The 16,453-nt window shown below is 40.1% G+C and overlaps 1 protein-coding gene across 2 annotated transcripts; it reads left to right on the plus strand.

The window, feature by feature from the left end:
- Window positions 1-3,766: 3,766 nt before the first annotated feature.
- MCOLN3 (mucolipin TRP cation channel 3) lies at window positions 3,767-14,893 on the plus strand. 2 transcript variants are annotated; one of them, XM_088526021.1, is made up of 13 exons: window positions 3,767-4,000; window positions 5,719-5,886; window positions 7,303-7,456; window positions 7,934-8,018; window positions 8,100-8,196; window positions 8,781-8,880; window positions 10,377-10,489; window positions 10,568-10,717; window positions 11,757-11,858; window positions 11,970-12,092; window positions 12,669-12,875; window positions 13,084-13,213; window positions 14,818-14,893. In XM_088526021.1, exons 1-13 carry the CDS (start codon window positions 3,773-3,775, stop codon window positions 14,835-14,837), a joined length of 1,677 nt encoding a protein of 558 aa, XP_088382147.1. In that variant the 5' UTR covers window positions 3,767-3,772; the 3' UTR covers window positions 14,838-14,893. The 2 variants fall into 2 exon arrangements, with proteins under 2 accessions (XP_088382147.1, XP_088382146.1); XM_088526020.1 differs by having other exon boundaries at window positions 3,773-4,000; window positions 7,312-7,456.
- Window positions 14,894-16,453: the final 1,560 nt, after the last annotated feature.

Here is a 16,453-nt window from a genome sequence, read left to right on the forward strand (position 1 = left end):
AAAAAGCAGAATTTCGACAACTGCCAAGTCATTGTGGTGTATGACTAGTTCTATTTGAATATACCTGCTTTCACACATACCAGTTTTCATGAAATCAGGCCTAAATAAACTAGCTGCAGAATTTGTTATTTGGAGACAAACAAACAAAAACCAAAACAGAGATAGTTACAGACTCTGGTGAAAATACAGAATGAGTGGAAATAGTTTTAGATTACCAAGAGAGGCAGAGAGAAGAAAGTTAATATTTCCTTACAACATTGTATATTGATATGTTCTTTCCTTTTTTCCATTCAAAAACCTAATAGGACTGGAAAAGGTACCAAGGAAAAAGGACAACATTGGTGATCAAATAGATGAAACATCTTTTGTGCTAGGAATAACTTAATGAACTAGGGTGAGTGATTGTTGTTGTTGATGGGTTTTTTTTCTTTAAACCTGGGACAGACATGACTGAAGGGAAATCAAGTTAAATAACAAGAGGGCTGGGGCACACGGACAGGGAATGACTCGGGTGCCACCAGCCCTAGCTGGGCACAGAGAGCAAGCAGGGGCAGCACAGAAGTGCGTTGTCGCACAGCAGCTGGCCCGGCTGCGGAGCACACTGTCACCGAACCTCGGAGCCACCACAGTGCACAATTCCTAACAGTAGCGGCACGAATCCGTCGAAGGAGGAGAAAAAAAATATATCAACTGAGGGCTTCTGCAAGCAGCCAGGATACACCTGGCGAGGCAAGGCTGGGGCCATCGAGGCGCGGGAGAGCCCCGACCGGGCCCCGCTGCAGCCTTCCCGCCGCGGGGTCGCCCCGCCGGCGCCCGCTATTTCCCGGCCCGCCGAGCCGCCCTACCTGCCCCGCGTCGCCCGCCAGCGGCCGTTGCTAGGGCGACGGGGGGTCAGGATTGACGCTGCCCACAGGCAATCAGCGCTCTGCTTTCCGGCCCGCCCCCCTCCGCGGGAAGCGGCTATTGGTCATTTCCACGGGGGGGCGTTGCCTCAACCTGCCCGCGCGGGGCGGGCGGTGCCGGCGGGGCGCGCGGGAGCGGGGCACGCTGGGGGCTGTAGGCGGCGGCGCCCCGGGAGGGGAGCGGGGAGCCGGGCGGCTGAGGCGGCCCCGCCGCGCCCGCCCCGCGGCCCCTCGCGGCGTTGGCCCTCAGTGGCCTTCGCTGCGTGTGGCCGCACGGCGGGCCCACGCGGGTTTTTTACTGCCAGAGCTGGCGGCGGCCGCGGAGCCCGCGCTGCCCCCGCGCCGAGGCGCGTCGTGTTTCAGCGGCCCAGGATTTTCTTAAACCTCCGTTACGATTCAGGTGCTTCAGGGCGGTCTAGTTTGCCTTGTTTCGCGGCGAAGCTCACAGGACTCGCGTTTCCTTCTTTCCGTGCGGGCAGAGCTGTAGCCCCAGGGGCCTCCTCCCGCTATGGGGATCCTCGATCGCGCCTCGCCCTCCCCAGGCAGCTCCCGCACTTCTTGCCTAAAAGTCTTGCTGCCCTCCCCGGTTTGCCCTTCTCCGCGTCTTCCCTCCTCGCAGTAGCCCCTGCTGATAGGGCTGTCTGTGCCCTGGGGTGGCCGGGCACAGTTGCAACCCAGCAGCTCTAGGGATCCCTCTGCGCGGCAGGGCAGCCTGCCGAGGTTCGGGAACAGAGACGGCTTCTTTGAGCCCCAGGTAATAACTTTAATAGCGTAATTATATCTGACGATGACGCCCAGCCCGCACCGCTCCTCCTTACCTCAGTGCGAGCCGTTCCCCTTCCTTTGCTGCACTGTTGGCAGCCCTTCATAGCTACTGTTCTGTGACCCGTAACGGAGGGAGTTATTAAAGATTGGAAATAGCTAGTTTTAACAAATCATCTTCCCTCCTGCCCCCACTTTGCTAATGGAGAAGCCTAAATTAATCTGAAAATAGCATTGCTATGGTATAATAGGTATGTATAGCATAGAGGGATGTGTGCTATGTATTACTGAAAAGATATGTAAAACAGAATTATATATGTGTGTGTATGTATATGTGTGTGTATGTGTATATATACAGAAACAGCATGCAGGAAGTGCGTGCGCAGAGCGCAGCGCGCCGGGGCCGGGAGGCGCTGCGGGAGGCACCGCCGCTCCCCAAGGACACTGGTTTGAAGGAGCGGGGGAGCCCGGGGGTGCTGGCCAGCCCTGGGGGGCTCTGCGCCCCTGGTGGGTCCCCCCTGCTTGGGCGATGCTGGGTGCACCCGCTGCAGCTCCCGCCTCGGGTAAGCGGCGCCCGCGGGGCTGGTTTCCAGGCTGGCATCCAGGGCCCTGTGCTGATGAGGGATCCCCAGCTGTGTTTAATACAGAGAGGCACCTTCTCCGTGCAAATGGGCGTTGCTGTCGTGTGGCAGCAGAGGCACGGGGCCGAGGTTAGGCACGGACACTGCTTGCAGCCCGAGACTGATTCTATGATTCTATGACTGCGGGAGGCAGCCGGCCAAGCCCGCGGGAACCCCCCCTTTTCCCACCGTTGTTTGCGGCCCGTGACCCGCACAGGCAGCGATCAGCGGGCTGGAGGACAAGAGCGCTCTTTAACTGCTTGTAACAGCCCAGAAGAGGGTGGAGGGAGCAGCGTTTGTGCTGTGCGAAGGCACCTGCCTCGCTCAGATACTGTGATATCATCTTAGGTTTGGAGTCCCTACATGAAGCTTCTGTCTAAGTGCACCTTAACGAGAAAATACTTGCTGTGTTTCAGGTTTATCTTTCTGAAGCCGATACCACGAGATCAAGAAGTCTACGTATGTATTTTAAATCAGTCATTACACTGACAGGACTGTTGCAGTATCATAGGAGGACTGAGTAGTCTGTATAAATGATTGATCTGCTGTAATTAAAAAGACTCAAAACCTTTGAATGTTAGGAAGTGGGGACTTCATTAAAAAGGGTCTGAAGTGTTTTGTCCTTTTTTAACCTATGTATGGGCACATTCTTACTGTTGAATTACTGATGCAAAAGAGATGCTCACCTAAAATGGCAACCTCTTCTCCTACTCATGAGGCTTTCAAACAACTACTTTCTGGTCGTCTTTATCTGGTTCATGGTTGTCATTATTTTGCATTCAATCTTGTAGCCTTTATGGCTGTAGCAATAGAGATATTCTTATTAACTGGAAGTTAATAAGCTCAGATAATTTGTGTGATTCGCAATTTGACATACTAGATTTCCACTGCCAAGAGCTATTAATACTAATATCTAAGAAAAATACTGTTTGTCTCTAAAATTGCATCTTTTTCTACTGTGGCATAGAAGACTTAGATGTAGGGGGAAACTATATAGAAGCCATGCAAGCAGATAAGTTTCCAGAAGAGTCATCACTAATAAGAGACTTTTGGTACTTTTCTAGACACAAAAGGAAATGAGTCAGAATGTCTTGCAAATATAATTTTGATGTTGGGAAGTGAAGAGGAGACTTTCAGAAGTGAGTCTATAATTTCAAAGGGACAGGAATTCCACTATTAAATAAATGGCTTGACATTCTAGCTCTAAATCTAATGGATAGTCAAAACTTAGCCTTTACTGATAAGTGTTCTGCAGAACATATGTAATATTATGAGTCGGGTCTTGTTTTTAATTCAGTATAACATGTTATACTGAATATATATATATATAATATATATATATATATATATATAACATGTATAACATGTTAGCTCCTTATAGAAGATAAATACCTCTGAAGTCTAGATGTCAGGAGATTTGCTCTGATGTTATTATATTAATGCTTCTATTTTTTTGTCCACCTGATATGGACTCTTTTTATTCCAGAAATGGAAAATCCTGAAGGGGCTGTGAGCAGCTGCAGTGCTCATGATGATGAAAGTCTTTGCAGCTACAGACGACACCCATCAGTTTCACAGGAGCTGCTTTTGGAAGACCATCTTAGAAGGAAATTAAAATTCTTCTTCATGAACCCATGTGAAAAATTCTGGGCCCGGGGCAGGAAACCTTGGAAACTTGGAATTCAGCTACTCAAGATAGCGATGGTGACTATCCAGGTGAGTAACTCTGAAAGCAAGGACTTTTCTTGGTCCTTGAGAATTCAAATATGTATCTCTGTTGAAAAGTGCTGGTTTTGGTCTCCTGTAGAAAGAGGGAGAGAATGGACTTCAAAGCTATCTTAGTTGCATATATGTAGCTTAGATGGTATAATAGGCAATATTGACTGAAAAATAGGTTTCCTTAGAGTGGAGATTACAGTAACCATGTTTTAAGGACTTGACCTTTTTATTTACTTTTTTTTTTTTTTAAAAAAAGCATGTCTTGCATATCTATTCTTTTCAAGCAGCTGCTTCATTCTGAGTGTGTGTGGTGGTTGGAAAGGAACAGTGGCTTGTTTACTATATCACAGTCATAAAAATTGGCAGCTGTTTTGTGATGTTTGCCTGTGTCTTGCATGTGTCTTCCTCTCACCTAGCCTTGCACCATAGATCACATCTAACAAATTTATCTGCTGCCTAAAATGCAATTATTTGTCTCAAAGTTCCTGGCTAAAGAAGATTTCTTTTTTTTTCATACAACCTTTGTAATGACTTAGATAGTCATTCTGTCTAAGACTTCAGAAGTGCTTGCGTGTGATTTAGATTTATGGTGGCATGAGTGCTGTGAAAGTGTGAGCGTGGAGAAGAATGTTTTCCATGGTTGCATGAATGATGGGAGAACCATAGGTGTAATTGTCTTGTGTTGAATCTGACACTATGTTTGCATTGGCTACTTAGCCACTGTCATTTTCAATGTGTAGACATCCTCTCATCTTCTTCTGTTCTCTTTTGTAACTAGAAATAAAATTCAATGGTGAAAGAATCTAAATAAGAAACTAATGTTGATTTATCTTTTTCAGAAAAAATCTGCCAGTAAGTAATTAAATCCTGGCACTATTGTTTTACTAGCGTATTCTGGTCTCCCTACAACACTGAACTTGTCTGCAGAGCACTTCAGTATCTCTGTAACTGAATTATCCTCCTCAAAAGCCAGTTTTCATTAAGGTCGTAAAACTTATCTGTAGACTACTGATTCAGATTTTACACATTTTTTTTTTCCTAATACTCCTAATAATAGATCTGAAACAGTGGTCACTAAAAAGAATCGCTGATACTTTACGTAAATGATACTTTACTTTCTTTTAGAAACCTTTTGCATCCAGGATAAAATCTAGCAGGGTTATCTGCTAACCTTTCATGAACAGCTGCAGTATATTTTTTAACGGCTACAAAGGTTAGCTTGTTACAGTGTTCATCAGTTACTCTCAAAGCACTCGGAGGGAGAAATGCTTGGTTTTCTGAGTTGTCCCTAATTTCCCTTTCCTACACCAGAGTTAGGACATCAAAGTGGGATCTAGTTATGTCCTGTTCTGCCCCTTTGGCTGAGGAACATTGATATTCCCCAAGGCAAGTCATGTTAACATCATGCTGAATGAACAACTCATGTGTAGATCATGTCTAGCTTGGATTTGAGATAGTATTCTTTTCTTTTTAAAAAGGTGAGTCCTTGGTCATGCTGCCAGGTAAATGTGTTAAAGAAATATTCTTGAAACTCATGGCTTCCCTGAAGTCCTTTGACCTGTTGTGAGATGTGGCATGCATGTAGGTGCTGTGTCTATCAGTGTGATGGAGTGGCTCCTTTTAGGACAGGATTTTTATTTTAACCCAGAAACCAACTTTGTCTTCAAACAGGAAATTTAAATATCCTTTTTTTTTTTTTCTTTTTTTTTTTTCAGCTAGTGGTTTTTGGATTGAGCAATCAAATGGTGGTTGCTTTCAAGGAAGAGAACACTGTAGCATTCAAACATCTCTTCTTGAAAGGATACATGGATAGAATGGATGATACCTATGCTGTATACACACAAACAGATGTTTATGACCAGATTTTCTTTGCAATAAATCAGGTAAGAGTTGTTGCTACAATGTATATATTTAAATGCTCTTTAATATGCATGCTCTTCATTCCTGAACCTTTTATTCTTACTCCTTCCCTCTTGAGAAGGTCAATTAAACTAAAGTATTTATTAGTCTTAAAGTCCTATGGAAGTAAAACCAGAAAATCAGTTCTGCATTCGCAGATACAGGTAACAGTACTGTCCTGCTTCAGGGACAGAGAGGTGAGGATTTAATACAAAGATTTGGGTATATGAAGAACTTACTTACAGACCACTGTGAGACAGCAGAATAAGATACAGAAAACTACTGAACACAAAAATAACTTTGTCAGAATTATGGGTCATGCAAGGGGAAGAAAATATCAAAGAGATAAACATTCTTAAAGTCATTTGGCAGGAGAGGACACATGCAACTGCTTTATTTTTTGTATTAAATAAGAAAAAAAATGTTGTTTGGAGAATATCGACCTTCCAACTATCACTGAACGTGGGATAAACTCAAAGATTGCTAAAGAATAAGTTAACTTGTTGCATGTTTAGCTTTTAGTTTAGATATTGCAAGACAGGTGGGACAGAATGGTTGTATTTCCACTTTTCCACTGTATTTCCTGTATTTCCACTTGTCTATGTGCAAGGGAGTGAAGCCTGCAGACTGGGTCTAAGCTAACAAGGATTTAAATGGAGCAGTGAATTAATGGAAGACTAGATAAGCCATAAAGAGACTTAATTGTACTCCTTAGCCTATACTGGAATTAGGAAGGAGATTGAACTATGTGCTATGAGCTCTAATATACTGAGGGTCCACTGTGTTAGGGAGATCCTTTGAATTGGGTGTATTAGCTCTGTGACGAGAGCTGTAGCCCCGTTATGTAACAGCACATCTATGGTTTTCACATGGTTTTCTGCGTCATTGGTCAAAGTGTTAGGCCTCTCACAAATAACCTATTGCTAAATTAGTTGCTGAAATAGTTGAATAATGTTAATACACCTAGAATAAAGCCATTTCTGAAAAGAACTAATGGATAAATCCATTGATTTGTTAAAAAAAAAAATCAGAGTACCTGTCATTTCCAGAACATTAGACTTGTGATGACATCCTTAAAGCAGGTCAGTATATTAAGTCCGCACTAAATCTTTGTATTAGAGCAGCGTGCTTTGCAAATAGTGAATTAGGTTTCCTAGTAAGGATTGTAAACAGGAAAAAAAATAGTAGGCAAATACTTTTTTAGATGTTAATCCTGCATTTCTTCCCTTTGCCACATACCTTTTTTTGAGGTATTTGAGCTGTAGAGTGGTGTAGCATAGGTTTTTAAAATTCTTTAGGTGAATTTAAAAATAATAAGATGGGTCAAAGCCCATCCACTTCTGTCTTTTTCAGAATCCAATATTTCTGATGTGTCTGACTTGCCTTGTTCTGAATTTGAGTACTTACAGCTGCCTAACATCTCTGTTGGAAATCATGCTTATGAAAAGAGGGGAGCAGAAGAGACAGCTCTGGCTGTGTGTCAGCAGTTCTACAAGCGAGGAACCATCTCTCCTGGAAATGACACTTTCGATATTGATCCGGAGATTGTGACTGGTGATGAATCTCATCTATTGTATCTGTTCTTGGGAAGGAGGGACCTTATAATTATGATGAATTCTTAACAAATGTCTCGTATTCACAAGCCATCACATTTTATTACCAACCAAACCTGGTTAGAAAAACACTGTATAACTAACCTCTACTCCTTACTTTCAACAAAACAGTCATTTATGCCTATTCCCACAAAAAAGTGATGGGCCATTGGCACCCATTATTGTATAATGCAAGTATTTCAGGCTAATTTATCAAATCTTTCCCGTGAAACAGGGTTTAAACACTTTGTGCATGAGGGATAACTTGTCCAGTGTTCATGGAAGCAAATGCTTTTGTAAACTGCTCTCCAAAATGTCTCATCACTTAATCATGCTACCTTGGATTTTACAGCCTGGATAATGGGAAAGGCAGATCATGGTTAAAAAGCATGTGGTAGGTAACCTGTCTGATACTACTGTGTGTAATTATCTGTTGCAGATTGCTTGTACCTCGAGCCAATGATGCCTTTAGACAACAGAACGGTGGGAAAGCACAATTTGAATTTCACTCTGGATTTCCACAGGTGAGGGGTAATAGCTGCTTCCTATAGTGATGTATTCCACCATCTTCCAGTGTGAAAACCTAATATGAAACTGTATTGCAGACTGGTGACAGTACAGCTCATGTTCAGTCTGAAGGCAATCAACCTGCAGACGGTTCGCCACCATGAACTCCCTGACTGTTATGATTTCACCCTGACAGTATGTAGAAGTCTGCCTGTGTCTTTCTGTTCAAATGAGAACTATTCTTACTGGCTTGTCAATGCAGAAGGTTGTTTATTATTATTATTACTATTTAAGGGGTTTAGGCATCATTAACCGGTTCCCAGTGGCATGTGGATTACCTTCTCAGGACTCAGTATCCCATGAGTAATGGTCACTCCTTAAACACTTGTTTGGCTTACAGCCTTGTGTGTTTTAATTTGCTTGATGTATCATGAAAGTCTCCTCCTTAGAAAGATGCTCCTATGAATAGTTGTTTTCAGATCATGGAGAAATGAGGCTGCAAAAAGTCACTTGTATTTTGATATCTAACTGATCAAACAATTTGTAGCAAATTGCAAATTTGTGGCAATTCCTTGGTCTACAATATTATGGCTCTTGTTTTAAAAGTGTTTATTTGAATAAACTGGAAGTACCTTAAGATTATATTAATTTTGTAACTTTTCCCCTAAGAGTATTATTCTGAATCATTATGCAAAATTAGCAATGCAGCAATTCTGTATGTAGCTGGTTTAACTGTAAGAAGACATGCACTTTTTAACTAATATCTTTTGTTGATACAGATAGTGTTTGATAATAAAGCACACAGTGGAAGAATTAAAATAAGTCTAGACAACGACATAGCAATCAGGGAATGTAAAGACTGGCATGTTTCTGGATCAAGTAAGTGATATAAGTGTGTTCAAATTTTCATACACTAGCACAATATTTGTTAACCTTTTTCTTCATTGAAAGATGAGGTCTTATTGATGTATATTGTCTAATGGGCATATTCTAATTCCTGTTTTCTAAAGAATTGTTGTTTTGCTCTTGAACTTTTGATTTGAAATCTTGGAAATCCAGACATACCATTACTCTGATGAGCTGTTCTCAAACCTTGTAGCACTAGTATTGTCACCTGTTTTTTCTTCTTCCTACAAATCACTATTTATTCTTATAATTTTGACTACTAATTTTATGCTCATCATGATTTTTACGCAGGGCTGTGAACCATTGTTCTGGTGCCAAGCAGCAGGTCAGGTGATAATGATGGAAAGTTGAAACTAATTCACTGTTATATCAGGACTTAGCACAAAGCAGAATAAGGAAGGCACTTGCTAACTGCCACTAGATCAAAGCAGCTAGAAACATGTAATTGCTTCTTTAATTTTTTTAGGTCATGTAGCTGAGTGTAACTGAGATGCACAATTACATATGGTTAGATATCTTAAATCAGTTACTAACAAGAGCACCCTTTGTTAGCAGCTCTTGGATCTGTTCAAAGCTCGTATGAGATCTTTTTTTAATAGGAAAAGTAATCTCTTTGGAGGAAGTTTTCCAGGAATCCATTTTTTTTCCTGAAGTAAGCAAAAGGATGAATAAGATTGTTTTTTCTACTTTACTATTTGCTGCTTTGTTTTGCTGTAATTAGGAAATTCCCCCACAAAGAGCTTGTAGTAAAAAGGAGACTTCTTTGTAATGATGCACAATACTATTAATGGTGGGACCTTAAGGAAATGCATTACAGAAGACAAAACGGACCATATATACAAGTATATATTCCACTAACTGTCCTGATCAAGTAGCATTGCCAGCTGCTGTGTTGGGAATGCACACCAGGTGGCACGTTATCTAATGGACTGCTTGTGCAGCAAGACAATGCGGTTTCGATACGAGGCTTCTGTGATTCATATTTGATATCTGTGTAGAATGCCCAGCATCCAGCTCTGTAACCGTTTTCAAAATCATCACTTGGATGAAAAAATAGATAGGCAATAATTGCAAATGGATGCTAACAATTTGTGTTTATTTTGTATTAAATTACAAAGCCAACGTGAATGCCAACGTATACATGTTAGTCACTTTGTAAAAGCCAGGAGTACGTGGGCTCTTTCTGGGACAATGGTAGGTGTCTTTGTAAAGTCAAATAGAATTTTAGCATACTGTTTTGGAGAATTGCTGCCTGTTCTTGCAATTTTAGCATTAATTTGTTACATCTTTTTCTTCAAACATAATCCCACTTTCAGCATTAAAACTCTAATCTTTTTTACTCTGTCTCCATCTAGTTTCAGTTGTATGATAGGTATAACAAAAAGTCATCCAGTGGTAATCTTGGTACAAAACTTGACCTTCATTGATCAAGAATGTGACTTTAAACATCTTCGTTTTTGTTCTTACAGTACAGAAGAATACTCATTACATGATGATCTTTGATGCTTTTGTTATACTGACTTGTCTGGCTTCATTGATCCTTTGCACAAGATCAGTGGTTAAAGGAATTCATCTCCAAAGGGTGGGTGACTTTTTCTGCAGAAAGTCTCTCTGTCTTTTATTAGCCTGATCAACTTCTTCCTTGCCTTCTTCCCCCTAGGAATTTGTAAACTTTTTCCTACATTATTACAAGAAAGAAGTATCTTTCAATGATCAAATGGAATTTGTCAATGGATGGTACATCTTGATTATAGTTAGTGATGTCTTAACTATAGTTGGATCAACTTTAAAGATGGAGATACAAGCCAAGGTAAGATACTTAGATTTTTAGGCAGAAGCAAAACCACTTATGTTAGTATCTGCTGAGTTTAAATTCCTCGGGGGACTCTAGACTGGCTATACTCGATTCTGACTGACAGGAAATTTTAAAACTCCGTCGTCTCTTTTGGAACTATAATTCAGATGTGTTACTCCTTCCTGTGACTCCAAGAAATTAACTTTCTCTAAAAGTTCAAGACTTTTCCTCATTTCTCCATATAGGACCACTTATCCTTGCTAATTTGATTTTTTGTTTGTTTTGTCTGTTTAAGCATTTAATTTTCTATTTTGTGTTTAACAAGTATTTAATTGTCTTAGAGAATCTCTCCTTAAACATCTCTTTGCTGCTTTCCCAGCTCTGGTTTCCAACTTGTACATAAAAATCAGCCACAGCCTGGTTCTAGGCCCTGAATTTCTAATATAAATTTGTTCTACGAAAAACATCTCCATTAACATACTACATACAGCCAGAATTAGTGAACAAAAAATATGACAATGTGCTATCCTCAGGCACTCTAACATTCAGGCAGTGATGTCGTTCACTAAATCTATATCAGACTTTGAATTGTGACATTGCAACACAACAGACTTTGGACTATAGTGATGAAAGACTAATTCTGAAATCTGTCTGGTGACAGCTTGACTGTCACAGAAGACCTGCACAAATTGCCCTTTCTTAGCTTAGGAGCTATAAGCTCCATTCTGAGGAATAAAAAGGAGCTAAGAGGAAGCTAGCTGAGATTAAAAAAAAAAAAAAAAAAAAAAAAACAAAAAAAAAAAAAAACACTCTATCCTGTTTTGGGATAATGCAAAGATGAAAACAGTGCTGCAGTAAGATCTTGCAAGGAGCGAGTTCTCTTGCTCTTTAATGGGACTTCTGCTCTCTATGTATTGCCTCAAACTAGTTTTTTATGGGGGAGATTTCCAAGGAAAACAATTTCTTAACAGATCTGTGTAGGAATGAGAAACATGTCAGTTATAATACTTGATTTTACATATATATATACCCTTTTTTTTTTTTTTTTTTTTAGAATCTCACAAGTTATGATGTCTGTAGCATACTCCTAGGAACATCCACTATGCTTGTGTGGCTTGGAGTCATTCGCTACCTAGGTTTCTTTCAGAAGTACAATGTAAGGATCTCCTGGGATCTTCGTGCTGGTGGTATTTATTTTGTTTGTTGTTATCAGCCAACTGGAAAAGATGCCTGGTTGAATTTTAACTGCTCATTTTGATATCTGCAGCTTCTCATTCTAACACTGCGAGCAGCACTGCCTAATGTGATGAGGTTCTGCTGTTGTGCTGCTATGATCTATCTGGGCTACTGCTTCTGCGGATGGATTGTGCTGGGACCTTACCATGTGAAGGTAATAGGGTTTGACAACTCGAATGAAAAAAACATCTTGAATAATCAAATGTATTCCAACTATATGATACATTACTGCTGCTGCCTTCCAGTTTGAGGTGACAAGGGCCTTAATATAAACATTGTGCATCTTCACCATGATGTTGGTCTGTTGGAGGAGTCAGACTTTTGTGACCGTCAGACTTTCCTCTAGTTACAAAAGCTCTGAGTCAGAAGTGGAAGATGCTGTGACTCTCAATCACATGGTGGGAGTCCTATGTGGTATTTTGAAAAACAAATTTCATTTTGCAGAACACCAGTAGTAGACTAACATTTTATCCTTGTCCATTCTAGAAATGGAATTGGCTTATTCACTCTATTGGGAGTCTACAGATGAATGAATTGAGTGTGTGTTCACCTTTGTTCATTCCCCAGATGTTTTCCTTTTAGCACTGCACTTTGTTGTACTCTGGAGATGCAAAGGCTAAAATCCAAGGCAGCCAGGTAGCAGCTGTGTATCTTGAATTCATGTTATGCACAGTCTCTGAATTCAAATAAAGGGGCCACCAATGCTCGTGTCTTTTCTCCTCCTCTCTAGTTCCGTTCTCTGAATGTGGTTTCTGAATGCCTTTTTTCATTGATAAATGGAGATGACATGTTTGCAACCTTTGCAAAGATGCAGCAGAAAAGCTACTTGGTTTGGTTATTCAGTAGGATCTACCTCTACTCCTTCATCAGTCTGTTCATCTATATGGTGCTAAGTCTCTTCATTGCGCTCATTACAGATACATATGAAACCATCAAGGTAAGCATGAGCTCTTACTCTTTGGATAGATAAGGGGGCAAGATTGGTGTTACTGAGATTCATCTCACTTAATATTTTGACTTGCTTTGTATGCCATTTTAAAGAATAAACATAATGACTACTTCTGAGGGTGTAGAGCAGTGACAAGCAGTGGTGTGTGTGCGTGTTTTCTTTTCTTTCTTTTTTTTTTTCTTTTTTTTTTTTTTAGCACTACCAGCAAGATGGTTTTCCAGAAACAGAACTTCAGACATTTATATCACAGTGCAAAGACTTACCGAACTCTGGCAAGTACAGGTTAGAAGAGGAGAGTTCTGTATCCCTCTTTTGTTGCTGTAATGGTAGGTACCTGAGTTAAAATTACATATTTATATATATATATATCCAAAGCAATACACCACTTACTGTCCACGATCAAATGTTTATGAAGAATCTTTAAATTTCAGGTTGTGGGAAGGGGAAACAAAGAAACAAAGTGTTTATAGTGCTCTAGAATAGAACAATAGAACACTTTATTGAAAGGTCTTCAGCCAGCAAACTTTTTGGTGGAGGTAAGGGGAACCTTTACATTAGGAATTACTTAACATGTCCAAAACATTACAGAAAGTTAGAGAATGTATACGGTAACTTGGGAACTCTTTATGTGGAACATGCAGGCATTTACACTTCCTGTAACAGTTGCAATTGTCAAGACTTACTTAAGTGTTGTCTTATCCGTTTTTAATGATACCTTATGCACTAGCAGGGCCTAAAACCTGGGGAGAAAAGAACAACCCCCCAAGGTACTAAAACAGCATGCAATTCAAGATACTAGCACTGCATTTGGACAAGCATCACCTAAACTCCATTATGAAAAGCTTAATATACTTTAGTTATGAAGTTTTGTTTTTTCTTCAGGAATACTGATCACAGAACACATGGTTTATATTTAACCTGGCTGGCAGCAACTCTGTGTCTTGCTTGCTGAAGCGTCCTTTGGTGGGGGAGCATTAAAATACAGACAGCTTGAGAAAAAGATAAAGGAACTTGCAGCTTACTGAGTCTGTGCTTTTCTGGTGTGATGTATTGTTATAAGTCACATGGAATATACTTAGGTGGGGAAGGAAATGGCATATTTTGGAGCAGGGATAAAACAAAGGGTGTAGTGAGACCGTCTGGAATCGTTTCAGTTGGTTGCTTCGCAAGTGTGGGTTGAAGCAGGGCAGGCCATCTTGCTGCTGAGTAAAGGGCACTGAAATGTTAATACTTCCTTTTCTGCACACACGATTCGGTGTAACCAGGCACAAAAGGCGCCAAGGCGGGACGGAGGGGATGTAATCCTTCTGCCACTGATTGGGTCAGATCAGGACTTCAGAAGAGCATTCAAAAATGAGAAGTTCTCAAGCAAATTCTTCAAGTATTGGGCAGCCAGCAGAGTCCTGGCTTAAGGGAGTGGATGGCATGTTAAGTGCCTGATTTCAGAACCTTATTTTCTAAACTGGCTGCCTACTCTTTAATCATTTTATCATGGTGGCAAATATTTTGATCCATATGCATTTCTCATAACATGCATGTTAATGTTATGAACTGTTTTTATCTGAAATAGTGTAATTCTTTCTCTAGAAGGTAAATCAGAGGCTGACTTGGCAGTCACCTGTAAACACTGAAGATTGCTTCTTTAGCTCAGTGGTCTGTCCTGGCTTTGGAACAAATAATATGTAGGAATAATTAGGTGTCTCAAGTGAGAAAAGTATGGATGTTGTATTATGGATTCTATGGCATCCGCTCCTTAAATAGTCTTAAATTCTTGTAGATACTCAAAAATATTTTATGGTGGTCTCTTGCACTTTTCATACAAGTATATGTCAGTATATTAAATAGTTCAGGAACATTTTTAAGGCTCCATGTTTAATGAAACTATTATTTTGATGTCTGTTTCTAACTTTTCTCTTCCTTTTCTGTACAGGTCCTAATGAAGATATTTAATGGATTGTGGGAGTGTATTTTGCACACTATAAAGCAGCACCCATTTTAAGAACTGGATAGTGGTCTTGATGGAAAAAAAATTATACCTTATGCCTATTTTTTTCTCAAAAAATAGTGGAAGTAGAAGAAGCTTGTGATAAACACAGAGTCCTCCTGATTAGGCACTCTCACTTCTTCAGTTCAGGTTTGAGGGGTTTTAATTTTTTTTTTATTTGTTTCCTAGTGAAATTGCCCTAGAATGCAAAGGGCATTAAAACAATGTGTTCTTGGCTAGATTCTACAAGTAGGCCAGAAATGCAGTAAGTACCTTTCAGCTATACATAGAAATAATGTTGGACAACTGCAACTTTGACTACCAGACTAGCCCACATTGTACTGCAGGTACCATCCATCTATGTGACTGACCACTTCCTGAATGAATGGAAGCACACTCCATGCCCTTAGGCTTTTGTTTTTCCAGCTGTAGAAAAAATATCTAAGATTATGAAGTTTTAACTCGCTTCAGGAGACAGTACAGTGAATTGATTCAAATATGGCTCAGGATGTAAAATAAATGTTTATGTAAATGTAAGTTATGCCATTTGACATAACTGGCAGTCTCTCTGCAGGGAGGCCAGGCATATGGCAGCCCCAAGCTAAGTCTGAGGGATGAGTGGAGAATTGTCATGTTCTTCTTTAGCTAACTTCAGCTAGGCTCAATTATAGTCCTCAGCTTCTTTTAGCAGTGTGCTGACATTATGTTTTTAAAGAAAAAGATAAAAGCACTTTCAAAATATCTATTTTTTTATTTAAAAACTTCCTCTGGTACACAGGTTGGTAAACCTGGGAAACTAAATTAAGTTAAATATGTGGGAGATAAGACTCTGAAAGTTACAGCTCTCCTCACTTTAAGAGCTGAATGTTTCAAACTAAGCCAATAATCTGGTACTGTCAGAGGGTCTCTGAAACATTAGATCCTATTAAGAAAATATGAAGCTTAAATTTTGACAGCTTAGTTTATATTGTTTTTCTCATTGTGATACCATTTAATGAATGCCTTATTTTCTATAGTCTATTCACTCTGGGACCAGAATAGAAAAACAAAAGGGAGCATATTTTAGATAACTTGCATTTCTAAGCAACAATCATATAGGTGTGTGTGAAAATGCATAATAAAATACTGTATACTGTGCACAGACATGGAGGACACTAAACATGCTCTGTCTGAATGTTTACATATTGGAGGAATGTGCTGCAATAAACATTTACAGTTGCAGTAAGTATTGGTTGCGTCTGTATTAATTTTAAGAATAAATATGCTGCCAGGTTAATACAAGAGCTTTTTCATAGCAATGTGTAATTCCTGGCATGAAACAGAGTGCTGAGTATGCTGACTTGCAGAATTTGTAGTCAAGATAGCTGGTGTGGACCCTGATCAGGATCTGTTCCCAGTTAGATCTTGTCTAAACTTTTCAAAGATTGTCATTGAATCAAATAAGCAAGTATCAAACTTTACACTAAAAATGCTAATCATATACTTAATGAAGTTCAAATTCAGTAAAAACAAACCAAATCAGGATATAGTCAAAGCAAACTATTAACCGTATCTAAGTTTCCTGTACTGAGATACTTGTCTT

Source organism: Tinamus guttatus, unplaced genomic scaffold, assembly GCF_059628265.1.
Source record: "Tinamus guttatus ecotype Peru unplaced genomic scaffold, ASM5962826v1 Tinamus_guttatus_pri_ptg000242l, whole genome shotgun sequence".
Taxonomy (NCBI): Eukaryota; Metazoa; Chordata; class Aves; order Tinamiformes; family Tinamidae; genus Tinamus; species Tinamus guttatus.

Bases quoted from the DNA above. Each gene is read 5' to 3' on its own strand.
- MCOLN3 (XM_088526021.1), top strand. From the start codon at position 3,773: ATGGAAAATCCTGAAGGGGCTGTGAGCAGCTGCAGTGCTCATGATGAT. The intron at 7,457-7,933 runs GTGATGAATCTC...TATCTGTTGCAG, and splicing joins TGATCCGGAGATTGTGACTG to ATTGCTTGTACCTCGAGCCA. The intron at 8,881-10,376 runs GTAAGTGATATA...TTGTTCTTACAG, and splicing joins CTGGCATGTTTCTGGATCAA to TACAGAAGAATACTCATTAC.